The sequence below is a fragment of the Aethalodelphis obliquidens genome, unplaced genomic scaffold, assembly GCF_003676395.1.
Source record: "Aethalodelphis obliquidens isolate GAN/ISIS:26980383/991018 unplaced genomic scaffold, ASM367639v1 scaffold13, whole genome shotgun sequence".
In the NCBI taxonomy this organism is placed as follows: Eukaryota; Metazoa; Chordata; class Mammalia; order Artiodactyla; family Delphinidae; genus Aethalodelphis; species Aethalodelphis obliquidens.
In genome coordinates, this window is record NW_020837957.1 from 31,901,517 (window position 1) to 31,925,714 (window position 24,198).

Consider the following 24,198-nt stretch of genomic DNA (forward strand, 5'->3'; position numbering starts at 1 on the left):
GAGATACTTTTCAGGACCATTGTGAGAACTGGAAGGAATTTTTATCAAGCTCACAGAGAGATTTAGGGGTAGAGCTGGAGCCGGAACTGAAGTCATCAGCTTTTGATAGTCCATATTCTTTCTTCTCACCATTTGTATCTTTATGAAGAAAGGGGAACAGATAAAGAGAGAGAGAGGACTTTTGAAGTTGATTGAAAATTTGGGGGGAATTCTGATCTCAGTCTTACAAGATACTTGCTGAACATAACAAGGACTTAAGTCTAGTGGATTTTTAGGGAATTCTTGAAAATAGAATAGGAAATGCGGCTAACATCAAATAACAAAATGTTCGTGGAATCAGTTTGGGGTTGTAGGGTGTGTGTGTGTGTGTGTTTTCACTCTAATATTTTACAAACCTAGATGAAAGCATATCCAAAATGTAGGATTTGATTTATCCAAGTCTGGCATTGTAGAGCATTAATGGATTAGGAACAAGCAAGCCAAAATGCTCTAGACATAGTATAGTCTAGCCAAGGGAGAACAGAAAGGGAAGTGGTTGTCATATAGGCTAAAAATGGGTTGGTTCAGTGGCTGGTATGGGAGTAGGAGGATCTATAAGATGGAAGAACGAAGTCAGGAAAGGGGATGTAATGTTAGAAATGAATGGCAAAAAAAGAAAAAAAATCAAAGATGTAGCAAAAGAAGTTGGTAAAACAGACTGATACAGTAAAAATCATCAAAGTAGAAGTTTTTAAGAAATAGTGAGACCAGTGTGTCAGACAGATCACAGGATGAGGACAAGAGCTGAGATAGAAGGAAGAAATAAAGCCAGGTGCCAAAGTCTTAATGTAATGAGAGAAAATGTCCCAGTGACCTAATGGCTGTTTTGATGAGAAATGATTGCATGGTACGACCTCAAAGACATTCTAATTGGTGACGGCAGAACAGCAGTCTGAAAGTAACATTGGGTGGTGAGATAGTGGGATGAATAATGCACCCTTTACTTTCCTTTGGGGAAGGGTTTAGGGAGGTAAAAATGACTTTTTGAGAGGGTTATAAGATAAGTTTCATTAGGACCAAGCAAGCTTTTAATTAAAAATTTTCTCTAAGGAACACATTGAATAAAATGCAATTGTTAATGATAGAAAAGAAAAATGGGTTCTAGAGGGTAAAATAAAAATTGAAGGGAAGCTTGGTGGAAGAGGAAGAATGGATTGTTTGAGGAAAAAATAGCAGCTGTCATTCTTGTCAAAGGTAAAATTTTTATTTTCAAGTCAGGAAATAAAATATTGTAAAAACTGCCCCCCTCACCCAGGACCCTATACTACATGAATTATAACAGGCCTCAAAGTCCCACCACCAATCCTCTGTTCAGTCGTGTGTGAGAATAACAACCACCAGATGTCTTGAAAAGAAGTGTAAGACCAAAAACAGGGGAAAGAACTTTAAGACCAAAAGATATGATGTAATTGACTTTGGATAGATGTTTCAGAATAGGAAATGAAAGGATAGAACAAATTCTGCATCTCTAAAAAGCGTGGATAAAACTGTCGTAGTCAAGAGGAGACTAAGGAGGTATGACTAAATCTAATAACGGCATCCTGAAACAAAAAAAGGACATTAGATGCAAATTAAGGAAATCTGAATACTTTATGGACCTTAATTAATAATAACATTAATACTGGCTGATTAGTTGGAACATATATCATACTATTGTATGATAGTACAATATATCTATTTGTAATATATATGATATATAACTATATCATGCTATAGTAAGATATTAATAATGGGGGAAAAGGGGTGCCCAAGGTTATAAGAACTGTGGAGAATTTTTAATTTTTCTGTAAATCTAAAACTGTTCTAAAGTAAAAGTTTATTAAAAATTATAGATAAAATTTGCAAATGATTTAAGATGTTATCAAGAACAGTTTAATTCTTCAGTTGTAATGGACAAGGTTAGGGATGTCTGTGTACCTCAGCAAAATATGACCTGAGGGATAGAGGGATAGACAGATGCATAATTTGTAATCACTTCATCCCTTTGGACTTTGAATCTCTATCAGATAGGTACATGGCAGTGTGGCCATCAGTCTCAGGGAGAAGGGGGCTAGTAATGTGTCAGAACTAATATAAGAAATTTATAAAATTGCTGAATCACTCAAAATTCTGGGTGGCCCAGCCGATGAAGATCATTTCACATAGAAGGGGGATCCCTGTGACACCTTCCTTTTCATGTGGCAGTTTATGAAGCTCTTTGACATTATTTGATTCTTACAACAATACTGAAAGTAAAACACATTTTTATCCCCCATCTCAATATGCATAGTGTTTTTTACAGCATACCTGCTGCCTTGAAGACGTAAATCATTAAAATTAAAATAATTTCTACAGCTAAAAGTAATCCATTAGAGCCAGTGTGCATAACGTGTTTTATATGTTTTTTTACAAAGGGAAGATAGTAAATGTATTTTCTCTCACAGCTAGGAGTTAACATTAATATGAAAAGTACAGTGCACAATTCCTTTTCAGAATTCATTATAATAGTACATCATGAAATACTTCGTAGGTTTTTATATTTTTGTGTAGCAGACAACACTGAGATTAAACCTAAAAAAAAAAAATTACCTTATTGACAAAATAATTTTTTAGAGAAGAGTATACTGAAGGAAATGGTGGAAACTATCCTTAGAGGCTTTAAAAGTCCAATAAAAACGTCAAGACTATTTTAGTGATTTGGAACTGTGAAAGGTGACTGAAATAGTTTTTCTAAGTTACCAGACTAGGAGAAGAAATAGTGGAAGAGAAATACATGCTAGTGGTGCTAAGGACAGTGACTGCCCTCATCTCTTGAAGTACTTTTGCATCATGCTCTGGGCTGCCTAAAATGAAGAAAGAACATTTGGCAAGAGGATAGATCATCTGACTTTAGTAGCAAGTGACCCAGAATGGTGAGAATAAATGGAGAAGTAGGGAGATTATGAAGTAGCATTTGGATAGTAGCAAGAACAGTGGGGACCTCATAGCTTACATTCCACATTTTGCTGAGCTTTCCATTATCTCCTTACTAGAAGGAGATAAATTGTGTCTACTTGGAGCCACAAAATTTCACGAATATTTTCACAAGAAAATTAAGTCTTATTTTTACTAAAGTGTAATGTTGTTTATTAAAACGTGGCATTCTTTTTTTTTAAGTCTCTCACACTTCAAAAAGGGCTTTAGCCTAGTCTCTTAATTCTTAATTACCATTTTTTAATTAATGTTAATTATTTTAATTCTCAGTGATTATTTTTCCATGATGTCTTGATGTTTTAAATAATATTGTGCTACCACGGTATCTCCATTACAAATCCCAGACTTAAAGTTTCTTTGAATAAATTTTTCATCATTGAATATTTTGGTGAAGTATTATGATGTTTAATTGTATATTGGCATGGTAGAGATGTATTTTAGAAGAAACCATTTTCTGCAAAAATGAAGTGTTTAGACTGTTGTGTTTAGACTGATATATCAAATGTATTGATGTTTTTATATGTGTTTCATGAATTAGTAATTTTTCTTGAAATATCAACAGAGAAAGACAAATGATAAGTAACTTAGAACTATAAGTTTTGGAATCTAACTACATGTCTAATAAGAGTATGCAAGATCAAAATGACTGTGAGTACATACCTAGGAATTAGGAATGTATCTTACAGTGGCAGCATTTTAAGATATCCATTGAATGTTAAATGGAAACAGCCTATCAAATGTAATGAGAGCTATTATATTTAACATTGAGAAGTTAGTAATACCATAGAATAGTTAAAGTGGTGGATCCTAAAAGGCACTAAAGTCTATTATGCATGAGTAATTATTAGACGTGAGAAGTTTCTATTTTAAAATTAGATCCTTATTTCTGGATTTACTTTAAAAATGAAATTTGCGAGTAGATACAACACGATTGGCCATGAGTTAATAATTGGTAAACAATTGTGGATACATGGGGCTCATTATTCTAGTCTCTTTACTTTTGTATATGTTGGAAAATTTCCAAAACAAAAAGTAAAATCTAAAAAATAAAAGAGGAGAAATAAGAAAAAAAGATGGGGGGGAGGGAATCCGCAAAAATGGTATGTGGAGTGGTGGTGTGGGGGACTGTAAAATAAACTCATACAGAGCAAGAATGTAAGTGAGAAACACCATTCTACTGATGGGGGAGGTACTCAGAAAAGATAAAAGGAGATTGGGAGGGAAAAATTTTGTAAGTCAAAAACTAAAGAAGTTAAGAATTGTCAGTCTTCAAGAGCTGTTCACCCTGCCAATGAAAGGTCATAGTTTCTGTAAAGTAAAAAGATAAACAAACTTGGCTAAAAGAGTAACGTCTGAAACCAGAGGTAACAGCACATCCTTATGACATGTACAAGAAAGCTGGAAAGAGAAAAGAAGAAATAAAACATGAACTTATGGGACAACAGTGCTAAGGGCCAGTTCTACCCAGGTATGTCATGAATTAACTTCATGTAGGTTGAATGTTTGTCGCCTTTATCATGAGAAGGAAAAAAAAGAACATATAACTCATTTCTTTAGTGAACTAATATTTATTGAGAAATAAGCTGGTATGTAAGAATTTAAGGGATGAAAGGAATCCAAGTTTATTGATAATTGAAATACGGATAAAGATGCTGAGACAAAGGGAATTCCATGGAATAAATGAAGAATCCTGAAGATGACAGAACAACAGTAAGACTGGAAAGTAGAACAGTAGAAATAAGAAGGAAATGTTAAAACTGGTAGGTAAAGGATAGGAAAATATTGAAAGAGAAAGCTTGTGTGATAATAGAGACTTTTTCTCATTCTTTCTACGGGGGAAGTGTTGTAATTGAGAAACTTGTGTTATACCTATTTGAGTGTGGAATTAAGGAAAACAGATTGTGGTAAGATTTTCTTTAGGTCACTTGAATTAATTAAATAATGATGTTCAGGGTGATTTTGTCTCTAAAAGTGAAGGACTTACTATATATGTTTTGTAAGCTGTAATTATTTGTCTAATTTCAAGCACGTTTATAAAGAAGGTAGCACTTGTATAAAAAAGTGAGTTACTGTTATGTTGAAGATGATTTTTTTTTAGATTTGGCTCCTCACTATGAACCATGGAAGTGAATTTTTCAAGTCTCTGACTTGGAGGTATATTCTTTATGCTGTGTTTGCTTTTCCATAGGAAATGGAATGTTGTATATTTAATTTTTTTAACATAATACAGGTATGTACCTTAGTTCTAATATTTAATGATTTCATTGAAACCAATTAATTTTATCTACTACTTATGAGCAACTAATTTTTCTAAATGTTATAAAAATTAACTTTCAGGAACCATTTGGAACGGTCAGCCCTAAGCCGTGCAGCCATCATGCTTAAATTGGTTTTTGTAAACGACTTGTGTGTGTTTCGTAAAATATGCTTTATTTTAAAATTAGGGCTTCCTGTTGCAGCTGTTCCAGGAGCTCTGAGTCCTTTGGCTATTCCAAATGCTGCTGCAGCAGCTGCTGCAGCTGCTGCTGGCCGAGTGGGTATGCCTGGAGTCTCAGCTGGTGGCAATACAGTCCTGTTGGTTAGCAATTTAAATGAAGAGGTTAGTAAAATAATTTTCTAGTGTTTATTTTTTACCTCCATTTCATTTGTGAAAGTTTTTCATGTTTATTTCATTTTGCACTTACCTTTCTTTTTATGTACATTCATTAGTCAAAGTATTTTCTGTGTGTTTCTACTTCCGAATAAAATCTATGTACTTGTTTAGGTAATACTTTATTTCCGTAGACAGTCATATCTCTTTTTATATATATATATATATATTTTAACCTAACTACCTATTTTTCCTAAGAAAAATATGGTGAAGTACTGTAGTTTGGCTTTTTATCTTTTTGTTGTTCTCAAAAGGCAAATGTGATCTAATTTGCAGATGTAACTGTAAAACAATTTTGCTCTTTGCCTTTTCTAATTATTTGCTTGTTCATTTCATGCTTATGTGTCATTGCATTTTTTTAAATCTTATTTTATGTGAACTACTCTAATACATTTTTCTTTGAAGGTTCTTCCAAAGATCTTGACGAGGCACTCTTCCAGTCTTTCTTAGTAATTTTTTCTTTGCAGTTATTAGTCATTGTCTTCTAAAAATATTTTTCAACTTTACCCCTCCCTGAACCCCTCCCACCCCCTTAAATAAAGTTTATTGCTGAGTTATTTTCTTTAGTTGTACATTTTATGTCTGGTATATTTTATTTTGATTGCTATGGAAGCTGGTATGAAATGTGGGAAGCTCAATGTATCAGTTTATGATGTCTAATTTGAATATTTCATTTTTAATTGGCCTCTGTTAATATGAACATTAAGCTATTTTATCATTTAGTACTATTGTCATCCATAGTTCTGCATGCTAAAATGTTTGAATCAGAGTGCCTTTGTTTTTCTCTTAAGAATTTTGCCTGCATTTCATAACCAGCCATGCTTATGCAGTTAAAGTTCAAAGTTTAAAATTCCTGTGCATGCTTTCCTTCCCTATGTTGAGATGAAATGCTGTAATTTACTCTTTGATATAGATGTACTTTACCCATATTTGTCTTGGATGACTACATTTTACTCAGTTTTTCTTGTACAGTACATAAACCAACCATTTTCTGACCAAATCCTGCATTTCCTATGTACTGACCTATATTTTATTTTTTTTTTGTTCCCCAATTCCTTATTTTTTTCTTCTGCATTGCTGTTTCCCTTCCCCATTTCATCCTTTTCCCTGTGTGTTCACCTTCCCTTTCCTTGTCTTTTCCCAAATGCCCATTCCCTTCCCTGTCTTATCCTTTATTTTCCTTGTCCTTGTCTTCATCCCCTGTCTCCATTCCCTGTGTTCATGCTTCTGTGCTTGAACAAATGTTCCTCGGACCAACTTGCCCCAATTAACCGCCTTGAACCATGATCCATGACCACCTCACCATTCTGCGGGAACCACCCTTCGTTATGGATGATCTGTTCATCTCCGCTCTTCCTCGACTCTTCTCTCTTCTTGTCTTACGCTGCTTGCTCTTCTCTCCTTCTAAAGATGGTTACGCCCCAAAGTCTGTTTACCCTCTTCGGTATGTTATTGTTAGCACTATACTTTTATTATTGATTTGATTTTTGTTTCACCTTAATTCTTATTTGTAGCTAGCACTTTGGCTTAAAGTTGAATAGTAAATCTTTTGCTATTTTTCTTTGCTATTTAAAACTCTCCATAGACACAAAATTTGTTTTAATGCATGCTGATTTATTTTGCATGATCTTTAATTTAATATCATTCACATAGCTTTGAGGGTTTATCAGAGATTATTCTTTTCAAAATTCACTGTTCAAAATCTTGATCTTCTTTATTCATTTGTGAGAATGATGAGTTTGAATGAGTGATCATGTTGATGTCTGAATGTTTCATTAATATGTCAGAAAGATAATATTTAGCTGACTTGCACGTAAAATTAATTCCATTTTTGGATTACCTCTCTGTGGCTCTAAAATAAGGTGTTTATGGAGATGTGCAGCGTGTGAAGATTTTGTACAACAAGAAAGACAGTGCTCTAATACAGATGGCTGATGGAAACCAATCACAACTGGGTAAGATTAAATTATATGTTATCTATACATCTTCAAATCTGATTTCAAATATATAATCTAAACCTGTGAATATAAACAAACTCTTTATGTTAGTAAGAAGCCATTTATTAATAGCCAGGGTTCAAAATGTCATGTTAATTTTCATATTTTAACATGAATAGTTGTACATGATGAACATATTTGTATTTTTCTGCTGTCCTCTTAACCATTTCTTGTGTGGAGTCTAAGGAAGAAATGTTTTGGCTTCAAAATTACAATAACAATTTCACATAAGAATTATGACATACATATTAAAGATCCTTAGTGTTTTTCATTCCTGGATACTCCTTGTAATCAAAGTTAACAGTTCATATAGTCCACGGAATCCTGATTAACGCTGTGTTATTTTAATTCTTCTAAAGTCATTTGCAAGTATTTAACTAAACTTAGTAAAGAGTCACATGGGAAATGTATTTTAGAGATACCAGGTTCTTACAAAATGAAAAATTTACACCAAATATCCCACTGTTAATCCTTTTTGAAATCTTAAAATGTACTTCAGACAAGTTACACTTATACTATTAGATAAATAATTGATGACTTAATTAACATCTCGTTTGAATTCATGCACAAAGCCGAATCACATAAATCTGGAATGTAGCTGCATATTCATGGTGTGATTGACTGTAAAGTCAATATGTTCTTAGCTTATAATTCTGTTAGTTGAGATTTGGCGATGATGGTACTTTAGATTGGGTGTACTCACGTTATTAATTTTGAAATTTGCCATTTTTGGGGTAAAAACTAGTGTATTTTTGCTATTATATCCAGTGAGACTCACAAACTAAGAACATGATGAACTAGACCTTTTAGCCTTTGGAGTCAGAAGTAAGTTTGAAATTCTGTGTTTCTTACCAGCTATTATCCATCTTTAGTGGAAGTTATATAAAAGTGCTGATGATGTGCTAGATGCTAATTAAATCTTTTCTTCTTCCTCTGCTTGTGTACACTTCTGTACTCTGGTGGGTGTAGTCATTGCCATTGTTTTTATAAACTTTGCAAGTAGCATTTTACAGTTTTTGTTTCATAGTTGACAAAGCATTCTTAAATGTTTGATTTTCTTCCTCATTGTGTGAGCTGTGGGTGGCATTACCCTCATGTAAATAAAGGATACGCAATCATTACGGTTGAGAAGTACCTGAGGTAGAATTTAACCAAATGTTTCACGATATTTTTGGTTTTGTTTTATGTAAGGACTAGATAACTGATAATTTAATTTTTGCTATACTTGTATTAGTCTGTTTGGGCTGCCATAACAAAATACCACAGACTGAGTGGCTAAAACAACAGAAATTTATTTTCTTATAGTTCTGGAGGCCAGTAGTTAGGTGCCAATAGATTTGGTTTCTGGTGAGGACTTTCTTCCTGGCTTTCAGACAGCTCCATTCTCCATATGTCCTCACATGGCCTTTCCTCTGAGCCTTTTCTCAGCCTCTGAGGCTCTGATTTCTCTTCCTGTACTTATAAGGACACCAGTCTTATTGGATTAGGGCCTCACCCATGTGACCTCATTTAACCTAAATTACCTCCTTAAAGGCCCTGCCTCCAGGTAGTCACATTGAGGGATTAAAGCTTCCATATATCACTTTTGGGAGAATACAGTTCAGTGCCTAACAATACTTAACATTGATAAATCTTTTACCCCTAATTTTTATAAAATTTTTTTACTAAAGCTTTGACTTACTAATAGCATGATTTATAGGTTTCAAACTATATGTAGTGGCAAATAATTTATTATTTCTCATTGCTGCCAGGTTAAATTTTGCTTTCTTGAAGTATATGTCCATAAAAATATGTACTTGCACCTTTAATGCCTTTATAGCACACACACAAACACACAAATCCTATACAAAACTAGGGTGCGCTATTGAAAAAAATAAGTGAAATTTTTTTAAATGTAGTATGCTTTTTTTATGGGCTCTGTTCTCATTCTTTTTGGTTTTCATGGGACTCTGTTTGGAAATACTCATTGTTTTATAATATAGGCAGATGTTTTTATGCTCAGGAAGTAGTATGGGAGAAATAAACGGCAAGGTATAGTTAGTAGTATACAAGTGTGAATGGGGTTGTTGCAAATCTTAGAGGCCATGTTAAATCATTTTAGACTAGAGTTTTAAAATTTGCAAACATTAAGATGTTTCAATTTCTACCATAACCTATTTAATTGATACTGGAATTTTCTTAAATTGGATATTTTAGGAATAATATAATTTGTAAATTATGTTTTGAAGTAGTGTACTGATCTTCAGCGATTAAAGTAAATGAGTTCTAAGGAAATGTCAAAGAGTAGTTCCTTGTTAAAATAATTATCTTGTTTCTCCAATTCATATTTTCAAGACCTACTTAAAAGAAAGCCTCAACTGTTCTTATTTAATATGTAGCTGCCATCTCAAAAGTAAACTTACTTCTTCTTTAACTACTAAATTATATCTAGCGAAGTGTGCTGTAAAGGGAGTAGGAATCATGTAACTCTGGTGTTGTGATATTTGAGCAGTTTTTAAGTATGTGTATATATTGGCTTTCACTTCTTCATTACTGTGAGTAATGGAGAACTCTAAGTCGCACTTTGAGGTATTGCTGGTCTCATAGAAGGGAGCTCTCAATAGACCTTCCCCCCAAAAAACAGTCAAAAGAAAGGAGGGAAAAATAGCAAATGATATGGAGAAAATGGGGGAAAATAGAAATTTGAAAGTAATGATAGAATCAAGTCCAGATGTATCAACAGTAACAACAGATGTAAAGGAGTAAATTCATCAATTAAAAGACAGATTTGATTTTTTAAAAGCCACCTATTTACAAGAGATGTGAGGTGCAAAGATGTAAAAAGATTGAAAGTAAAGGGATATAAAAAGGATAATTGACAGGTAATAAGCAAAAGAAAACTTATGTACCTATATTCATTTAAGATAAAGATTATTGATAAAAGATTTATTAGTTCACCAAGAAGATGACAAGTTTTATGTGTATGTGTGCCTAATGAAATAGCTTCAAAATGTGTAAATTATAAATGGATAGAACTGCAGGGAGAATTGAGCAAATTCACCACGATAATGGAGGTTTTTATACACCTTGCTGAATTATGTCAGGCAGAAACCCCCCCAAAAAAATCAGCAAGACGCAAATGATACAGCACAATTAGATTAACAGAATTACACATATATAGAATTAGGCATCTAATAGTTATACATCCAACACATTCTTTTTAAGTACACAAGGAATGCTTACAGAAAGTGATCACAAACTAAACTATAAAGCAAGCTTCAGTAAATTTCAGAGAGTAAGTATCATACAGACCAAATTCTCTGACTACTGCGCAGTTAAGTTAAAGAGTTAATAACAGAAAGATACATTTAAAATCTCCAGGTATCTGGAAATTGAAAAATAATTCCAATATCTCATGTCTCAAAGAAGTTATTTTAATGGGAATTTTAAAATATGTAAAATTAAATGGTAATAAAAGTACTGTACATATTAGTATGTGTGGTACAGTGAAAGTGATGTTTTACAGAATGTTTTAACTGTTAAGGATAATGGTATAGGGACTTCCCTGCTGGCACAGTGGTTAAGAATCCACCTTCCTGGGCTTTCCTGGTGGCACAGTGGTTAAAAATCTGCCTGCCAATTCAGGAGACACAGGTTCAAGCCCTGGTCCAGGAAGATCCCACGTGCTGAGGAGCAACTAAGCCCGTTCGCCCTAGAGCCCGTGCTCTGCAACAAGAGAAGCCACCACGATGAGAAGCCCGTGCACTGCAGCGAAGATACTGCCCCCACTCGCTCCAACTAGAGAAAGCCCGCATGCAGCAACAAAGACCCAATGCAGCCAAAAATAAATAAATAAATTTATAAGAAAAAAGAACCCGCCTGCCAATGCAGGGGACACGGGTTTGAGCCCTGGTCTGGGAAGATCCCACATGCCAGGGAACAACTGAGCCCATGCGCCACAACTATTGAGCCTGCGCTCTAGAGCCTGTGAGCCACAACTACTGAGCCCACATACCACAACTACTGAAGCCTGCATGCCTAGAGTCCATGCTCTGCAACAAGACACTGCAATGAGAAGCCTGCGCACCGCAACAAAGAGTAGCCCCCTGCTCGCCGCAACTTGAGAAAGCCCGCACACGGCAACGAAGACCCAACACAGCCAATAAGTAAATAAATAATTTAGAAAAAAAAAGAATAATGGCATAAACCCAAGGAAAAGAGATAATAAAGACAAGACTAGAAATCAATGGTATAGAAGACAGTTGAGAGAAAAAAAAAATAAAGCTAAAAGTTGGGTCCTTTGACAAGACTAATAAACAAGTGGATATCAAGATTCATTTTTTTTAAATGGGAGAGGCAACACTATTTTTAATTATAAAGGGGATAATTATTGATATAGTTCTAGTTCCACATTATGTAAACTACGTATTTTTTTTTTACCATCTTTTAATTTCTCGTTATTCATTACTATTTTCAGAGATAAAGGGAGAGGTAGAAAATAATACTCAACCAAAAATGACGTTTCCACTATGCAACATTGACTTTTTTCTTCTTGATCATTGATTGCTTTGTTCATTGATGCCATATTTCTTGGAACAGATTTCAAGATATTAGAGTCCTGTTATTTAAACTTGATTCATTTAAAATTTTTCTAATCATTTCCTTCTGCTTTGTTTAATCAATATATATACCTCCATTTTTGACGAGCCTTTTATTGTTTAATACCCTTAAAAGCCCCAGTATTCTAATTACCCCTTTCCTTAACCCCCATCCACTTTAAATTTACTCACATCCTTTTATCAGCAATCAGCTGACTAGAATCTCCCGTATTACGTGGTTACTTTCTGAGTTAGCTGTTTGGTTATTTTGCTTTATTTTTGACCCCGTTTCTCTATCATCCATCTCCTCTTGGTGCAGTTACTTACTATGCCTAGGACCTCTTGTTATTTGTGCCCTTCAGTATCTCAAAGCTCAACTGTTTGTGTAGTATTTTTATAACTTCTCAAAAGCTGCACTAATACACCTTTTCTTATGACAACCTTAGTCTACTTCTTTATGCCACTTTATTCCCAAAACTCATTCCTTATAACACATTTTGTATGAGGTAATAGCTAATAGCACTTTATCATAAGCAAAGTTCTGTTCACTTAAAACAACAAAATTAATAGAACCTTAAAAATATTTTATAATTCAAGTAAGCTTTATTATAAAAGGAGTTTACATACCATCACTATGGATAATTGAGTTGATTTTATAAGTATACGCGAAATACAGTGTAAGGAAGTTAAGGCCTGACAGCTTATTTTTTTTATTAGCCTCAGTTGAAAATCTAAGAAAAAACTATTACAAATGTATAACACTGCAGTAAATCAGGAAGAGTAAACTTTTTTTTCCTTCCAGTTTTACAGTTATACAGCACTGTGTAAGAGGTACAGCATTAATGATTTGATTTGTATACATCATGAGTTGATTATCACAGTAAATTTAGTGAACATCCATCATCTCATATAGTTATAAAAGAAATAGAAAAATTTTTTGTGTTATGAGAACTCCTAGGGTTTAGTCTCTTAACTTTCATGTATAACATACAGCAGTGTTAAAATTATGTTTATCATGTTGTACACTACATCCTTAGTATTTATCTTATAACTGGAATAGTAAACTTATTTTTACAAATTAGGGAAGCTATAAATGAAAAAGATTTTTTGGAATGGTACCTTATACTTCTATAGCATTTTCCTTTTCAGACCTGTTTTATATTTAACTGGTTTATTCTATACAAGTAAGTATGACAAGATGCATGGATTTAACAAATTCCGGGTATCTCCTGTGTCAGACTGTGTACTGTAGTATACTAATCAAATTAAAACATATGAGAGTAGGGATTTTATTCTCAATTTCCTGCTCTTCCATATTGCCTTTACCTCTCTGTTTAATACTCTAATACTTTGATTTGAGTAGTCAAATAGACCTTCAATATGACTTATGACATGGTTTTCTTCAGTTGTGACTAGTGAATAAAACATAAAACGTATAACTGTTCTCTAATCTCAGACCAGTTCTTTTAGTTGAAAAGTAACCCAACTGCTGCCTCAAGAAGTAGCTATGTGATGTTCTGTGTTTAGGCACTGTGCTGTGTGCTGTGGGGAGAGACACTGGTTCCTGCTTTCATGTATCTTACAGTCTGAAGGAGGATATAAATAATTAAAATGTAATGAATTTATGAAAATAAATAAAGGGTACTGCATGGGGGAGTATCTAGTGAGGTTCTGAACCTTTTCTAGATGATGAAGAAAAGGCCCTCTTGAGGAAGTAATACTAAAGGATAAATAGATTAGGAGGGATAGTGAAGGAGATAGGAAATTGTTATAAATAGAAAAGCATGCACACGGGGCTAAAGGTAAAAATAGTGTTTAAGAAAATACGTTTTGTACACCTGGAACATTAAGTACAAGGAATACAGTACTAAGATACTCTAGGTTCCATGAGGAGGGCTAGGATCGTTCTTGTCTTACCACTTGATTCTCAGCATTAACAAAGTGGTTAGTATTGTATATCATCAATAAATGTTTTTTCAGGGATGCTTGATAGAGATGTTAGGGTCAGACTGAGAAAGGCGCATAAGCCATGTTAAAGAGTAAGTTTAGACTTTATCCCTAAGGGTTTTAAGCAGGTAGTGACATAGATTTGTATAGAATGGATTGGAGAAAAGTAGAGAAAAATCCAACAAGACAAATTAGGAGACTGACTGAGTTATCCAGATAAAAAAATAATGGCAGTGAAAAGTGTAGAAATAGAAGATGAATTTGAGAGTAATTAAGAGGATGGGTATGGTAGGACTTGGCAATTAGGATATAGATCAGCAGGGAGAAAACGTTACAGATAAGTACTAAGTTTCTTTCTTGGGCATTTAGCAGGACTGTCAAGGAAGAGAGAGACTCACATTTTGGATTTTCGTTCTATAAAAGAAGCTGGCTTTTTTGCCTCAGTGCCTTGTCTAGTGCAAATGAACTTGTTTTGTCACCAGTGGCTGTTGTAAATTCATGATTTATTTTAAAATCATAACAGAATTCAGATATTTCAACTTTTCTAAAATGAGAATTATTTTTGCTTTGAACCTTGATACTGTGTTTTAATAGGCATTCTTCCCCTTTATAGCCATGAATCATCTTAATGGACAGAAGATGTATGGGAAAATTATTCGTGTTACTCTGTCTAAACATCAGACTGTACAACTACCTCGAGAGGGACTTGATGATCAAGGGCTAACAAAAGATTTTGGTAATTCCCCACTGCATCGTTTCAAGAAACCTGGATCCAAAAATTTTCAGAACATTTTTCCTCCTTCTGCAACCCTTCACCTATCCAATATCCCGTAAGTATTAAAGCTGGAGTAGTTTATTAAGGATATACATTTTAGGAAGAAAATATAAACATTTTTTATTAATTGTTACTCTTTTTCTCTAATTTTCCCAGTCCTTCAGTAGCAGAAGAGGATCTACGAACACTGTTTGCTAACACTGGGGGCACTGTGAAAGCATTTAAGTTTTTTCAGTAAGCAAGCTTTCTTGTCTTTAAATTAGTGACTTGATAGAAGTAAAAGTTTTCTTCAAGTAGTTCTTTTTGTTTCTAGACGTCTTTGATTCTGGAATGGGCAAAAGTTAAGTATTTAAGCCCTTCCTAATTTTTATGAAGTATCTAATTTCATACTTTTGTTTCAGAAGAGATCACAAAATGGCTCTTCTTCAGATGGCAACAGTGGAAGAAGCTATTCAGGCCTTGATTGATCTTCATAATTATAACCTTGGTGAAAACCATCATCTGAGAGTGTCTTTCTCCAAGTCAACAATTTAAAAAAGGGGAGATGAAGATTGGCGATGAATCACATTGTTTGGTGTCAACACCTATTGACTGTTCAGAAAAGTGGGGACCAGAGTTTGATTTTTTTTGTTGTTTTCTTTTTTCTTTTCTTTTTTCCCATGCTGTTATCATTCCTTGGTTATAAAAAGAAATGGCATATGTAAAGGCAGAGTTATTAACTGCTCTTTTTCATCTGTTCTGTAGAGAAGCCATTTTTATTGTCTGTTTAAAATTTTAATTTTACTTTCCTTTTTCAACTTAGTTGACATACGTGCCTTAAAAAGGAAAACTAGTGTTGCTATTGTGCATTTACTAGAAGAAAGGAATTGGTTGTCTAGGGCACATTGTTAAATGGGAATTAACAATATGTTTAGGCAGGGGTGTGTAAAAAGGGTTAAGTTTTTGTTTCTCCTGCTTGGAACTTATTTTGAATTATTGGCTTGTCACATTTCTTTCTATTTAATCAAATAAGATACATAATACTGAAAGAATAAAGCAGCATTTTTTTAGTTTTTACTACCTTAGGCTTTATTGCTTTAAAAAAAAACATTGGCCTTTTGTATCTCACAATTCTGGTCTAGATTCAGTTATGAATGTAGGCATTAGTTAAAATTAACAAGATGCAGAGTATTAATTTCTTAAGACAACAAAGTGATTTCTGTAAGTTTGAGCCCTACGTGGAAAGCATTGTGGAATCTTAACCTTTTTGTACACACTCTTGTGGGACGTATCATATAAATGTCAGCACTAAGTAACGTCTTGTTTGTGGCTGAATATTTTTCGTAGATGTTTTTGAAGTTGACATGATTTATGTGCATTTAAATATATATTGCCATCCTTAGTTTGTAATTAAGATTTGGAATACGGTTGTGGATTTCTGAGCATGTGCAGACTGGTCTAGCTAGTTCAGGAACTGGTGCATGTATTTTTCAAAGATAAAAGAAAGTGTACTGCGAAAATTTGCAGGAAGATTAATTTTGTGGCAGTTTTCTAAAACTGACAACCAGGTGGGACCAAAGTTTATGTGCCTTTAGTCTTAATTTACCTTGCATTGTAATATTCAGTTTTAATAAATCTTCAAAATATTTTGTATTTAGGAATAGATCTGACTTTGACTTTAATAAAAACATGGCTCAGAATCTACAGGTCAAATTAATTTGAACAGTTCTTGTCAATCTGAATTGTTGATTCTGTTTAAATGACCAATACTTTTTCAAATTGATGTACTTAGTTTCAAGGTTCATAGATTCTGTTATCTATGTAGACAGAATGGTCATGTATATTTTCTATTAGTTGAGTTTTTACATCTTTAGAAATGTAAAATTCAGTATAGTTTGAAAGCGGCACAATTAAAAATTAATTTTCTAACAAAGTTGGGAGGTTTGATGGTTGTTTAATTTCCTTTTGTGTGTACTCTGCTTACCTCTGTAGCATGCTCAATAAACACTTCTGTAGCTCTGTATTCACCTTTTCTGTCTTTCTCTGCTGCCTTTTCTCTCTCTTCTTCTTTGTTTTCACTCCACTGTGCTTCTGAATTCATGTTTATTCTCTGCCAGGGTGGGAAAGGAATAATAATATTACAATTCTATGGCTTTATACCATAAATAAATCTAGATGCTGTGAAAATATACCAGCTGGTTTTTTTTTAATTTGAAAGATGGTAACTGCTTTTCAGGAGGACACATATTAAACATTTCCCACCCTGTTATAATCTACTGCTTTAAAGACATAACTTTTATTGTATCTTGTTAATTCTTTCTATCTCTTTTGTTGTTGTTGTTTTTTTTCCAGTAGATTTATGCACTAATAGATCTTTTGGATTTGCCATGCTCTCTTGCTGCAGTTTCATCTTTCATCTTTTGTGTCTGCTAAAGATTTCCTACCTTGTGAGTTTTAACAAAGGGTACTTGATGTTACTGGGAAGAAACAGTATGCCATCTGCTTTTGCCTTGGGTGGGAAGGAAGATACACATTCAGGTATTTAAAAGTTTAAGGGGTAGTATGTGATGTTACGATTTTCACTTTTTAAAGGGTTTCGATTAGGGTGCTATTTGTAGTACTCAATATTTTGGGGGGGTCACCTTTTTTTAAACAGGCATTTTGGTGTCTGATAACTTTGTTATACATGTTCCTTAAGTTTGTTCTAACTGACAATTATGCAATACTCATACATTAGGAAAGTTAAAAACAAATGAAGGAGTATGCAGTTCATTTAAGTGTGCTTTATTAATACAATAATTCAGTCACTTCCGAGAAAGAATATAGTAAATAATTGTTTACATTTGGGTCGACATGGGGGGTGATTTGGAAGCTAAGTTATCTCAATTTTTTTTTTCTTAAAATAGCACTGTAGTACAGAAGAACTCTAGCAACAGCACATGAGCCTAAAAAGTCTGTAAAAAACCCATAATATGAATGAATAGTAATCGAACAGTTTTCTTTAAGTGAAGTTTTTCTCAGTATTGGGTGGTAGTTGAAATATCTGAAAGTAGGTGCTATATCTGTTTTTCAGGTAGTTCCTTGTGGATGGGATTGGCTTGGAAGAAGAAACACAAGTTCTGAGATGTTTGTGGGAACTGGGGTTGCTCCAATTACTGAGCTAAGGAGTTCCCAGTATTTCTGATGGGGGAGTGACCAGAAACCCAAGTTTTTCCTGCCTAGGGAGTGTCAGATTCCTCAGTCTTTTAGGGTGCACTCCAGTGCAACCTTCCTTCCAAAGCAAAAGCCAGTGAAGTGAGAATTTTGACATTTTGAAGTGCTTTATTTTCGTACATTATTTTAACCCAGTCCTCAGCATATAGTAAATTGTTTAATTAGGTGAAAATAATAGCTTTGTCATCATTATTATTACCGCCATATGCCTCAGTCTTCTCTCTCAAGCGAGCTAGCTAACTGTGAAGTGTTCTTAAGATGCAGCTGCTTTTTAATAGAGGTCTTACCTTGAATATTAAGAAAGATTACTTGATTATTTTTTCCTACAACTGAGAAACTGATTTTTTGACATTAAGATTTATTTTGGAAAATGGGTTTCAAAATACCTACTTACGGAATGGATTCATAAAGTTTACATTTAATGTTAGAAATCTAATTTAATATTTGAAAGCAGCTAAGAACACCCTGGCTTAACCAGGACTAAGGAATCATTATATTTAGTTACATTAGGGATATATTAACACTTTTGAGGCATTTAAAGTTCAAAATATAAGGTTAGTATAATCAGATTGTGGTAATTGGTTATTTCTATTTTTGGATCAACATATAGTTAGCAGAAAAGGACAAGTTACTTTTCTAAGCCTCAGTATCCCTTGTGTATGGGAAATGTAGGCAGTACTGCTCTTCCCACCTCACAGGGTACTGTGAAACTCAAATAGTAGGAATGCGGAAATGCTATGCAATTGATAAATTGCTATGTGGAAGGAAAAGTTGCAATGTCAGTTTCATGTCTGCCAGATCTTAGTTATCTACAATAAATAATACCCCGATATCTCTTTGCTACAGAGGACTTTTTTTAAAGTTTTTAACTGATAACATCTGCTAAAGCAAAAAGATGTAGAATGCAAGTCTATAATGCATCCCAAAGCCAAATGAAAGGAGAATCTGGATTTAGCCTTGTATTTTCTGTTTGAACTATTAGATAGCCTAGTAACACAACACAGATACATATTTAATTATGGACTCCATTTAAAAATGAGATTTTCTGTGTATATACCTTTAAAGGTTGCTGTGAAACAGAGGTAATTTTAACAAAGTCTTTGGAGAATATGAAAAGAAAAGACATTCTCATGAGTAGCTTGGGACTTCAAACAATATTTCCTCACTGCCTTAATATTTTTAAATAGAGCAAAAATCTGAAAATGTTTTTTCATTCAGGAGGAAAGGGTATGGAACTGTTTAGTGAAATTGAACATACATAGGTTTCTATTTTGGCTAAATATTTGTTTCAAGAAAATCTGTTGGTAAGAATTCAGTAGAAAATCTCAGTTTTAAGCCAGAGTATTAGGATATGTGTACCAATTATCAAAACCCTTAATTTTGGAGTTATTCTTTATTCTACTAAGTATACTTATTCCCTTTATCTTTTTTTTGTTTTAGATTTTGCCAATAAAGTATTAATGTTAAAAGTCAAGTGTCAGATTGCCCACATTAAGGACAAAATGAAGTGTTCAGATACGCAGAAAAATACAAAGAACATAAACAGCTATGCACTTACTATTTCACCACCTAATACTTTCCATACTTTGTGTAATTTTAATATATGACTTAAAAGAAATAAAACATTACAGATTGAACTGACATCCTTTATGTACTCTCCCTGATCTTAGCCCCTGTATATCCCTTCTCCACAGGTAATCGTTACATTGAATTTAGTATGTTTTAAGTTCAGTGGTGGTTTTTCAAAGAGAATTTGTTCTGTATTCTGTAGTCTTAAGTTTTTTTGTACCTTAAAAAATACTGCAAATATTTATGATGTTTATTAAATGGTATGATATTTTGTTCAACACACTTTAAAATTTTGTTAAGATTAGGATGTCTGGACATTAATAATCCCCTTATCAAATCTCATGACATTTAACCAATTTTAAGGTTATTAAATCAGTTCCTTTTCAATAAATACCATATGAGTTGTTTGAGTCTCAAGTTTTTCCTAAGGCAAAGATGTAAAAAGTAAACAAGGAGCTACCGTTAGTATTTTAAAAGCTGAAATTATGTGTGAGATCCTCAAATACAAAGATATCCTTTCCAGCTTCACATTATAGCCACACTTCGTGCAACTTAATGCCTCTCTCCCATTTCAGTGGACAGAAAGAGTATTCCTCTTAATTGGTGTTAGTGCTTAGAAAATAACAAACCTCCCTCATTCCGCTTCAGTTACCAACTTAATGATCTTTCTTGTTCCTCCCATATTATCACCTCCCAGACGTATTTCATCATCAGGTTTTCTGGAATGTTTTCCTTACAGTGTTTTATTCCTGGTCATGGTCACTATTCTGCAGCAATATCTGGGCTAGCCTAGCTTGTCAACATTACAGTTTGTTCAGATCATAGAACGTTGCTACTCAAAAGTCAGTCCCCAGACCAACAGCACTTATCACCTGGGAGCCTATTAGAAACTCAGAATATCTAGCCCCACCTCTGACCTGCTGAACTACATTTTGACAAGATTGGTAGGTGTGACCCATTTGGACATTCAAGTTCTATGTTAGTAGAATTTTTTTTTCAGTTCAGTGAAAATCAGCTTAAAAGTTTTTTCTTACTATTTTGCTGAGTGTGAACATTGTTATATTTTCTTGGTAATTTCAAGTTATTCGAGAGAGATGTACTGTTAACACTAAGGAATAACTGTAGAGCTGAAAAGAACCTTATGTATATAGTTTTAACTTCATTTTAAACTGTTCTAGATAGGTCAGGTGAACAGTTTAGCAACATATTTGTATTGACTTACCTGTAATTAGATTACAGGTACCTGGGTTTCCAGTTAGTCCGGCAATGTGTTAAACTAATTAAAGGAAGTAGAGGCCTGCTGTTACTCATAAATTAAAATTAATTTAGTGTACAAGATAATAGGTAAATTGCTAATAACAGAAATCAATACGATTTTTTATTTAGTATAAACATCAAGTTTAGCCTGACAGGGAAAGGACTTCCATGTGAATTGATTTTGTTAAATGACTGGAAATTAACACTCTTAAGCCCTGTCTCTGTTACATCATACTTTATAATAAAATGACCCTTGGGTCATTTTGGTAAATAGCTTTCCTATTCACTGAATGCTGCTTCAGTTCCTTTCCCAACTCCAATTGGATAGCACAGTTCTGAAGTTGCAGTACCTAAACTTTACTAGTGATGCTGCTGCTAACTGAGTTAGAGCTGTGATAAAAATATAGATTTAGCTGTGCTGTACTATGCCTTCAGTGACTTATTACCCATATCCTTAGCATAGTTTTTCACGTTGTGGCTAGCAGTTTTCTCTGTTGTCCTGTCTTGCTGAGTATTTCCTGTGTGCCACTCCCATTGCTGTCTCTAAACCTTGTTGCTGCTTTAGCTATCACTTTTATATTGTTTTTCTCTTCACTTTTCATCCATCTTCTCTTTGCAGTTAATTTCTTGCTCCTGTGACTTACATTTTTATAACCACAACCAACCAGTTAAAAGGATTAATGAACTGATTAATGAAATGATAAATGATGGTGCAAATTGTAATATTCAGATGTTTTTCTGTTTTTGTCTGGTTCAGCTTAAAATCCTCCCTTTTTTAAAATTTTGTTTCTTAATTTCTGGTATTGTAACAATTCCAGACAGTAGAAATCACTAAAAGGCTCCAGAAACCTGAAGTATTAATGATATTTATCACTAGTGTGTTCAACGCTAGTGGAGAATTAGTCAAAGAATTGTGGTTAAAAAGCTCCTTATGTTGACACTTGTAAAGTTCTAAAAAGGTGGTTCCAATTCACTTAGTAATGATTCATAGAAGTTAAAGTACATGTATACGTTCAAAGGAATAATTACTGCTGTTTTTTAAAGATGTAAGTAAAACAGCCCCAGGGAGACCATAGTAACATTGCAGTAGTTGTCTCTTCCCTGAGTTTGGAATTTTATAATGTATATTATAAATTATAAATATTTTTTGTTCTGGAAAATGTATAGGCATTGACATTAGACTGAACTGTATTCAAAGACCTTATTCTGCTACCCAGTAGTGATGAGACCTTTCAAAGCCTTAATTTTCTCATCTGTAAAATAGAGATAATATCTGCCTCATATGTTTACTCTGAGGATTATGTGAAATACAGATTCATTCCTTTGGTAGTTTTTCTTTCTCTTGCTTGGGGAAGATTCTTGGCATTCCGTTTATGGAAGTTTTTTCCCATAAGTGTTAATTTATACGTTTTCAAAAGACGTTTGTTGGAATTTGCTATTTGCATTGTAGGGAATGAAAGATAAATGGAACCACTGTACACTCAGCTCTTCTTTTTGAACTTTGAAAATGCACATTTGTTCCAACATATTTGATATATTAAGGAAGAATTTAAGTGTTCCATGCATTTTGCATTTAATGTGCGATTTCATCATGGGAAACATGGAAAGCAGAAAACTGCACCCAGCTAATCCAGGCTGTTTAGAAATACACCAGGTGCACACATGTATACACCTCAGACATCTGTCAGCTACCTGCCTCAGCTCTTCACGTTAGGGGGCACACTTACCCACATCTGGTGTTAACAACTTTCTGTCCAATTTCATACAATCCTTCCAACACCACGATGACTCACAAACTACAACACTTCCAACACCCACTTCCACAAGCAAGCTTTCAATTTTTTTTTAAAATAAGGTGTCATAGTATTTATATATTTCTTAAGCATTTAAAATGCAAAAGTGTGCTGCCATTTTTTTATTGTTTCTGTTTTTGTGTGATGTTTTTGAGTGTTGTGTCCCATAAGCCCTGTGGTTTTTATTGTGTGATTTTGCATCATATGGCAGTTTCTGGAAATGCTTATGCTTTGTTAGAGTTGTCTACTCTCAAGGAGCTTCTAGGCCAATTCACATTATGACAGAAGGTATATAGCAAATTGTGATGCTGGACATGAGAAAACAGGGTTTGAGGTTGGGCATCACCATTTATAGATCATGGCAGCTTGAAAAAGCCATGTTAGTCTGAGCCCATTTTCTCGTCTATGGCCTTTCCATCTTGTCTATGCTGTTACAGGAATCATGCTTAAAAAGATAAAGCCCAATATGTTTCTTTTCTAGTTTTTGTTTATCATAATCTCTTGAGCATTAGTTTGTAATCTGGTCATGGTATTTATTCCTTTCCTGAGATGATAATAGTATTAATTTCAACCAGTCATGAATACTAAAAATATCGCACTCTATGTAATCATAGTATATTTATTGCTAAATTAATGTGTAGATTTAATAGCATAGGCAACAAAAAATGGCAAATATTAAAATATTTTCAAAATAAAAATGATTATTTTTAGTTTCAAACAAAATAATTAATGCAAGCACTTCATATCTACTGCTGTAGAAATACAGTTTGGGAATGTCTGTAGTGATAGAAAAAAGAATCACCTTTTGAACCAATTTTAAGGTGAGATTATTTTAACAATTTTCTGAACGAATGGAGGTAATTTTCGACCTCAAAGCCCATGGCTCTTTTCTCTCTACACCACAATAACAAAGTGATATAAATTATTTGTGGTTAGTTTTTTCCCTTTCCATTTTTGTTTTGTTAGATAATAATTGAATTTATTTATAAAAATTACAGGAGAACACATGAAGAGATAGATTTCGGTTTTAAAAGGCTGTCAGTATAAAACATCCAGTATTATGCTTTCAGATGAACCACTAACTCCTCAAACTGTATTTCTACGAACTAGAAACAAACCATACTTACTTGCTAACACCTTCATTCTGCAAATACTACTACATGCTAACTAGAAGCTGTGAATCAGCATGAAACACAGTTCCTTCTTATCAAGGGGCTTTCAGTCTGATGTGAAATAATAGCAGTTGTATAGTTTGGTAAGTTTTATGCAGAAACTACTGGGCAGTATTGTAGTATACTCAACCTTTACCCGTTAGGAAAGGATTCTTGGAGCTACAGTTGAACCTCGAACAACGTGGGGTTAGGGCTTATAACTTTATAGTCCTCCCTTTGTACCCTTGGTTCTGCATCTGGGGATTCAACTGAGGATCCTGTGGTACTGCAGTACGTAT

The 24,198-nt window shown here is 33.8% G+C and overlaps 1 protein-coding gene across 5 annotated transcripts in view; it reads left to right on the forward strand.

The window, feature by feature from the left end:
• Nucleotides 1–20,094, forward strand: part of PTBP2 (polypyrimidine tract binding protein 2) — an 83,890-nt gene extending 63,796 nt beyond the window's left edge. For 2 of the 5 annotated variants that reach the window (XM_027114431.1, XM_027114430.1), the window contains exons 9-14: nucleotides 5,436–5,590; nucleotides 7,052–7,085; nucleotides 7,504–7,596; nucleotides 14,776–14,992; nucleotides 15,094–15,171; nucleotides 15,339–20,094. In XM_027114431.1, coding sequence (XP_026970232.1) covers nucleotides 5,436–5,590; nucleotides 7,052–7,085; nucleotides 7,504–7,596; nucleotides 14,776–14,992; nucleotides 15,094–15,171; nucleotides 15,339–15,471 — 710 coding nt within the window. In that variant the 3' untranslated portion in view covers nucleotides 15,472–20,094. The remainder of the gene's footprint in view (nucleotides 1–5,435; nucleotides 5,591–7,051; nucleotides 7,086–7,503; nucleotides 7,597–14,775; nucleotides 14,993–15,093; nucleotides 15,172–15,338) is intronic. The other 3 variants (XM_027114427.1, XM_027114428.1, XM_027114429.1) reach the window with 3 other exon arrangements.
• Nucleotides 20,095–24,198: the final 4,104 nt, after the last annotated feature.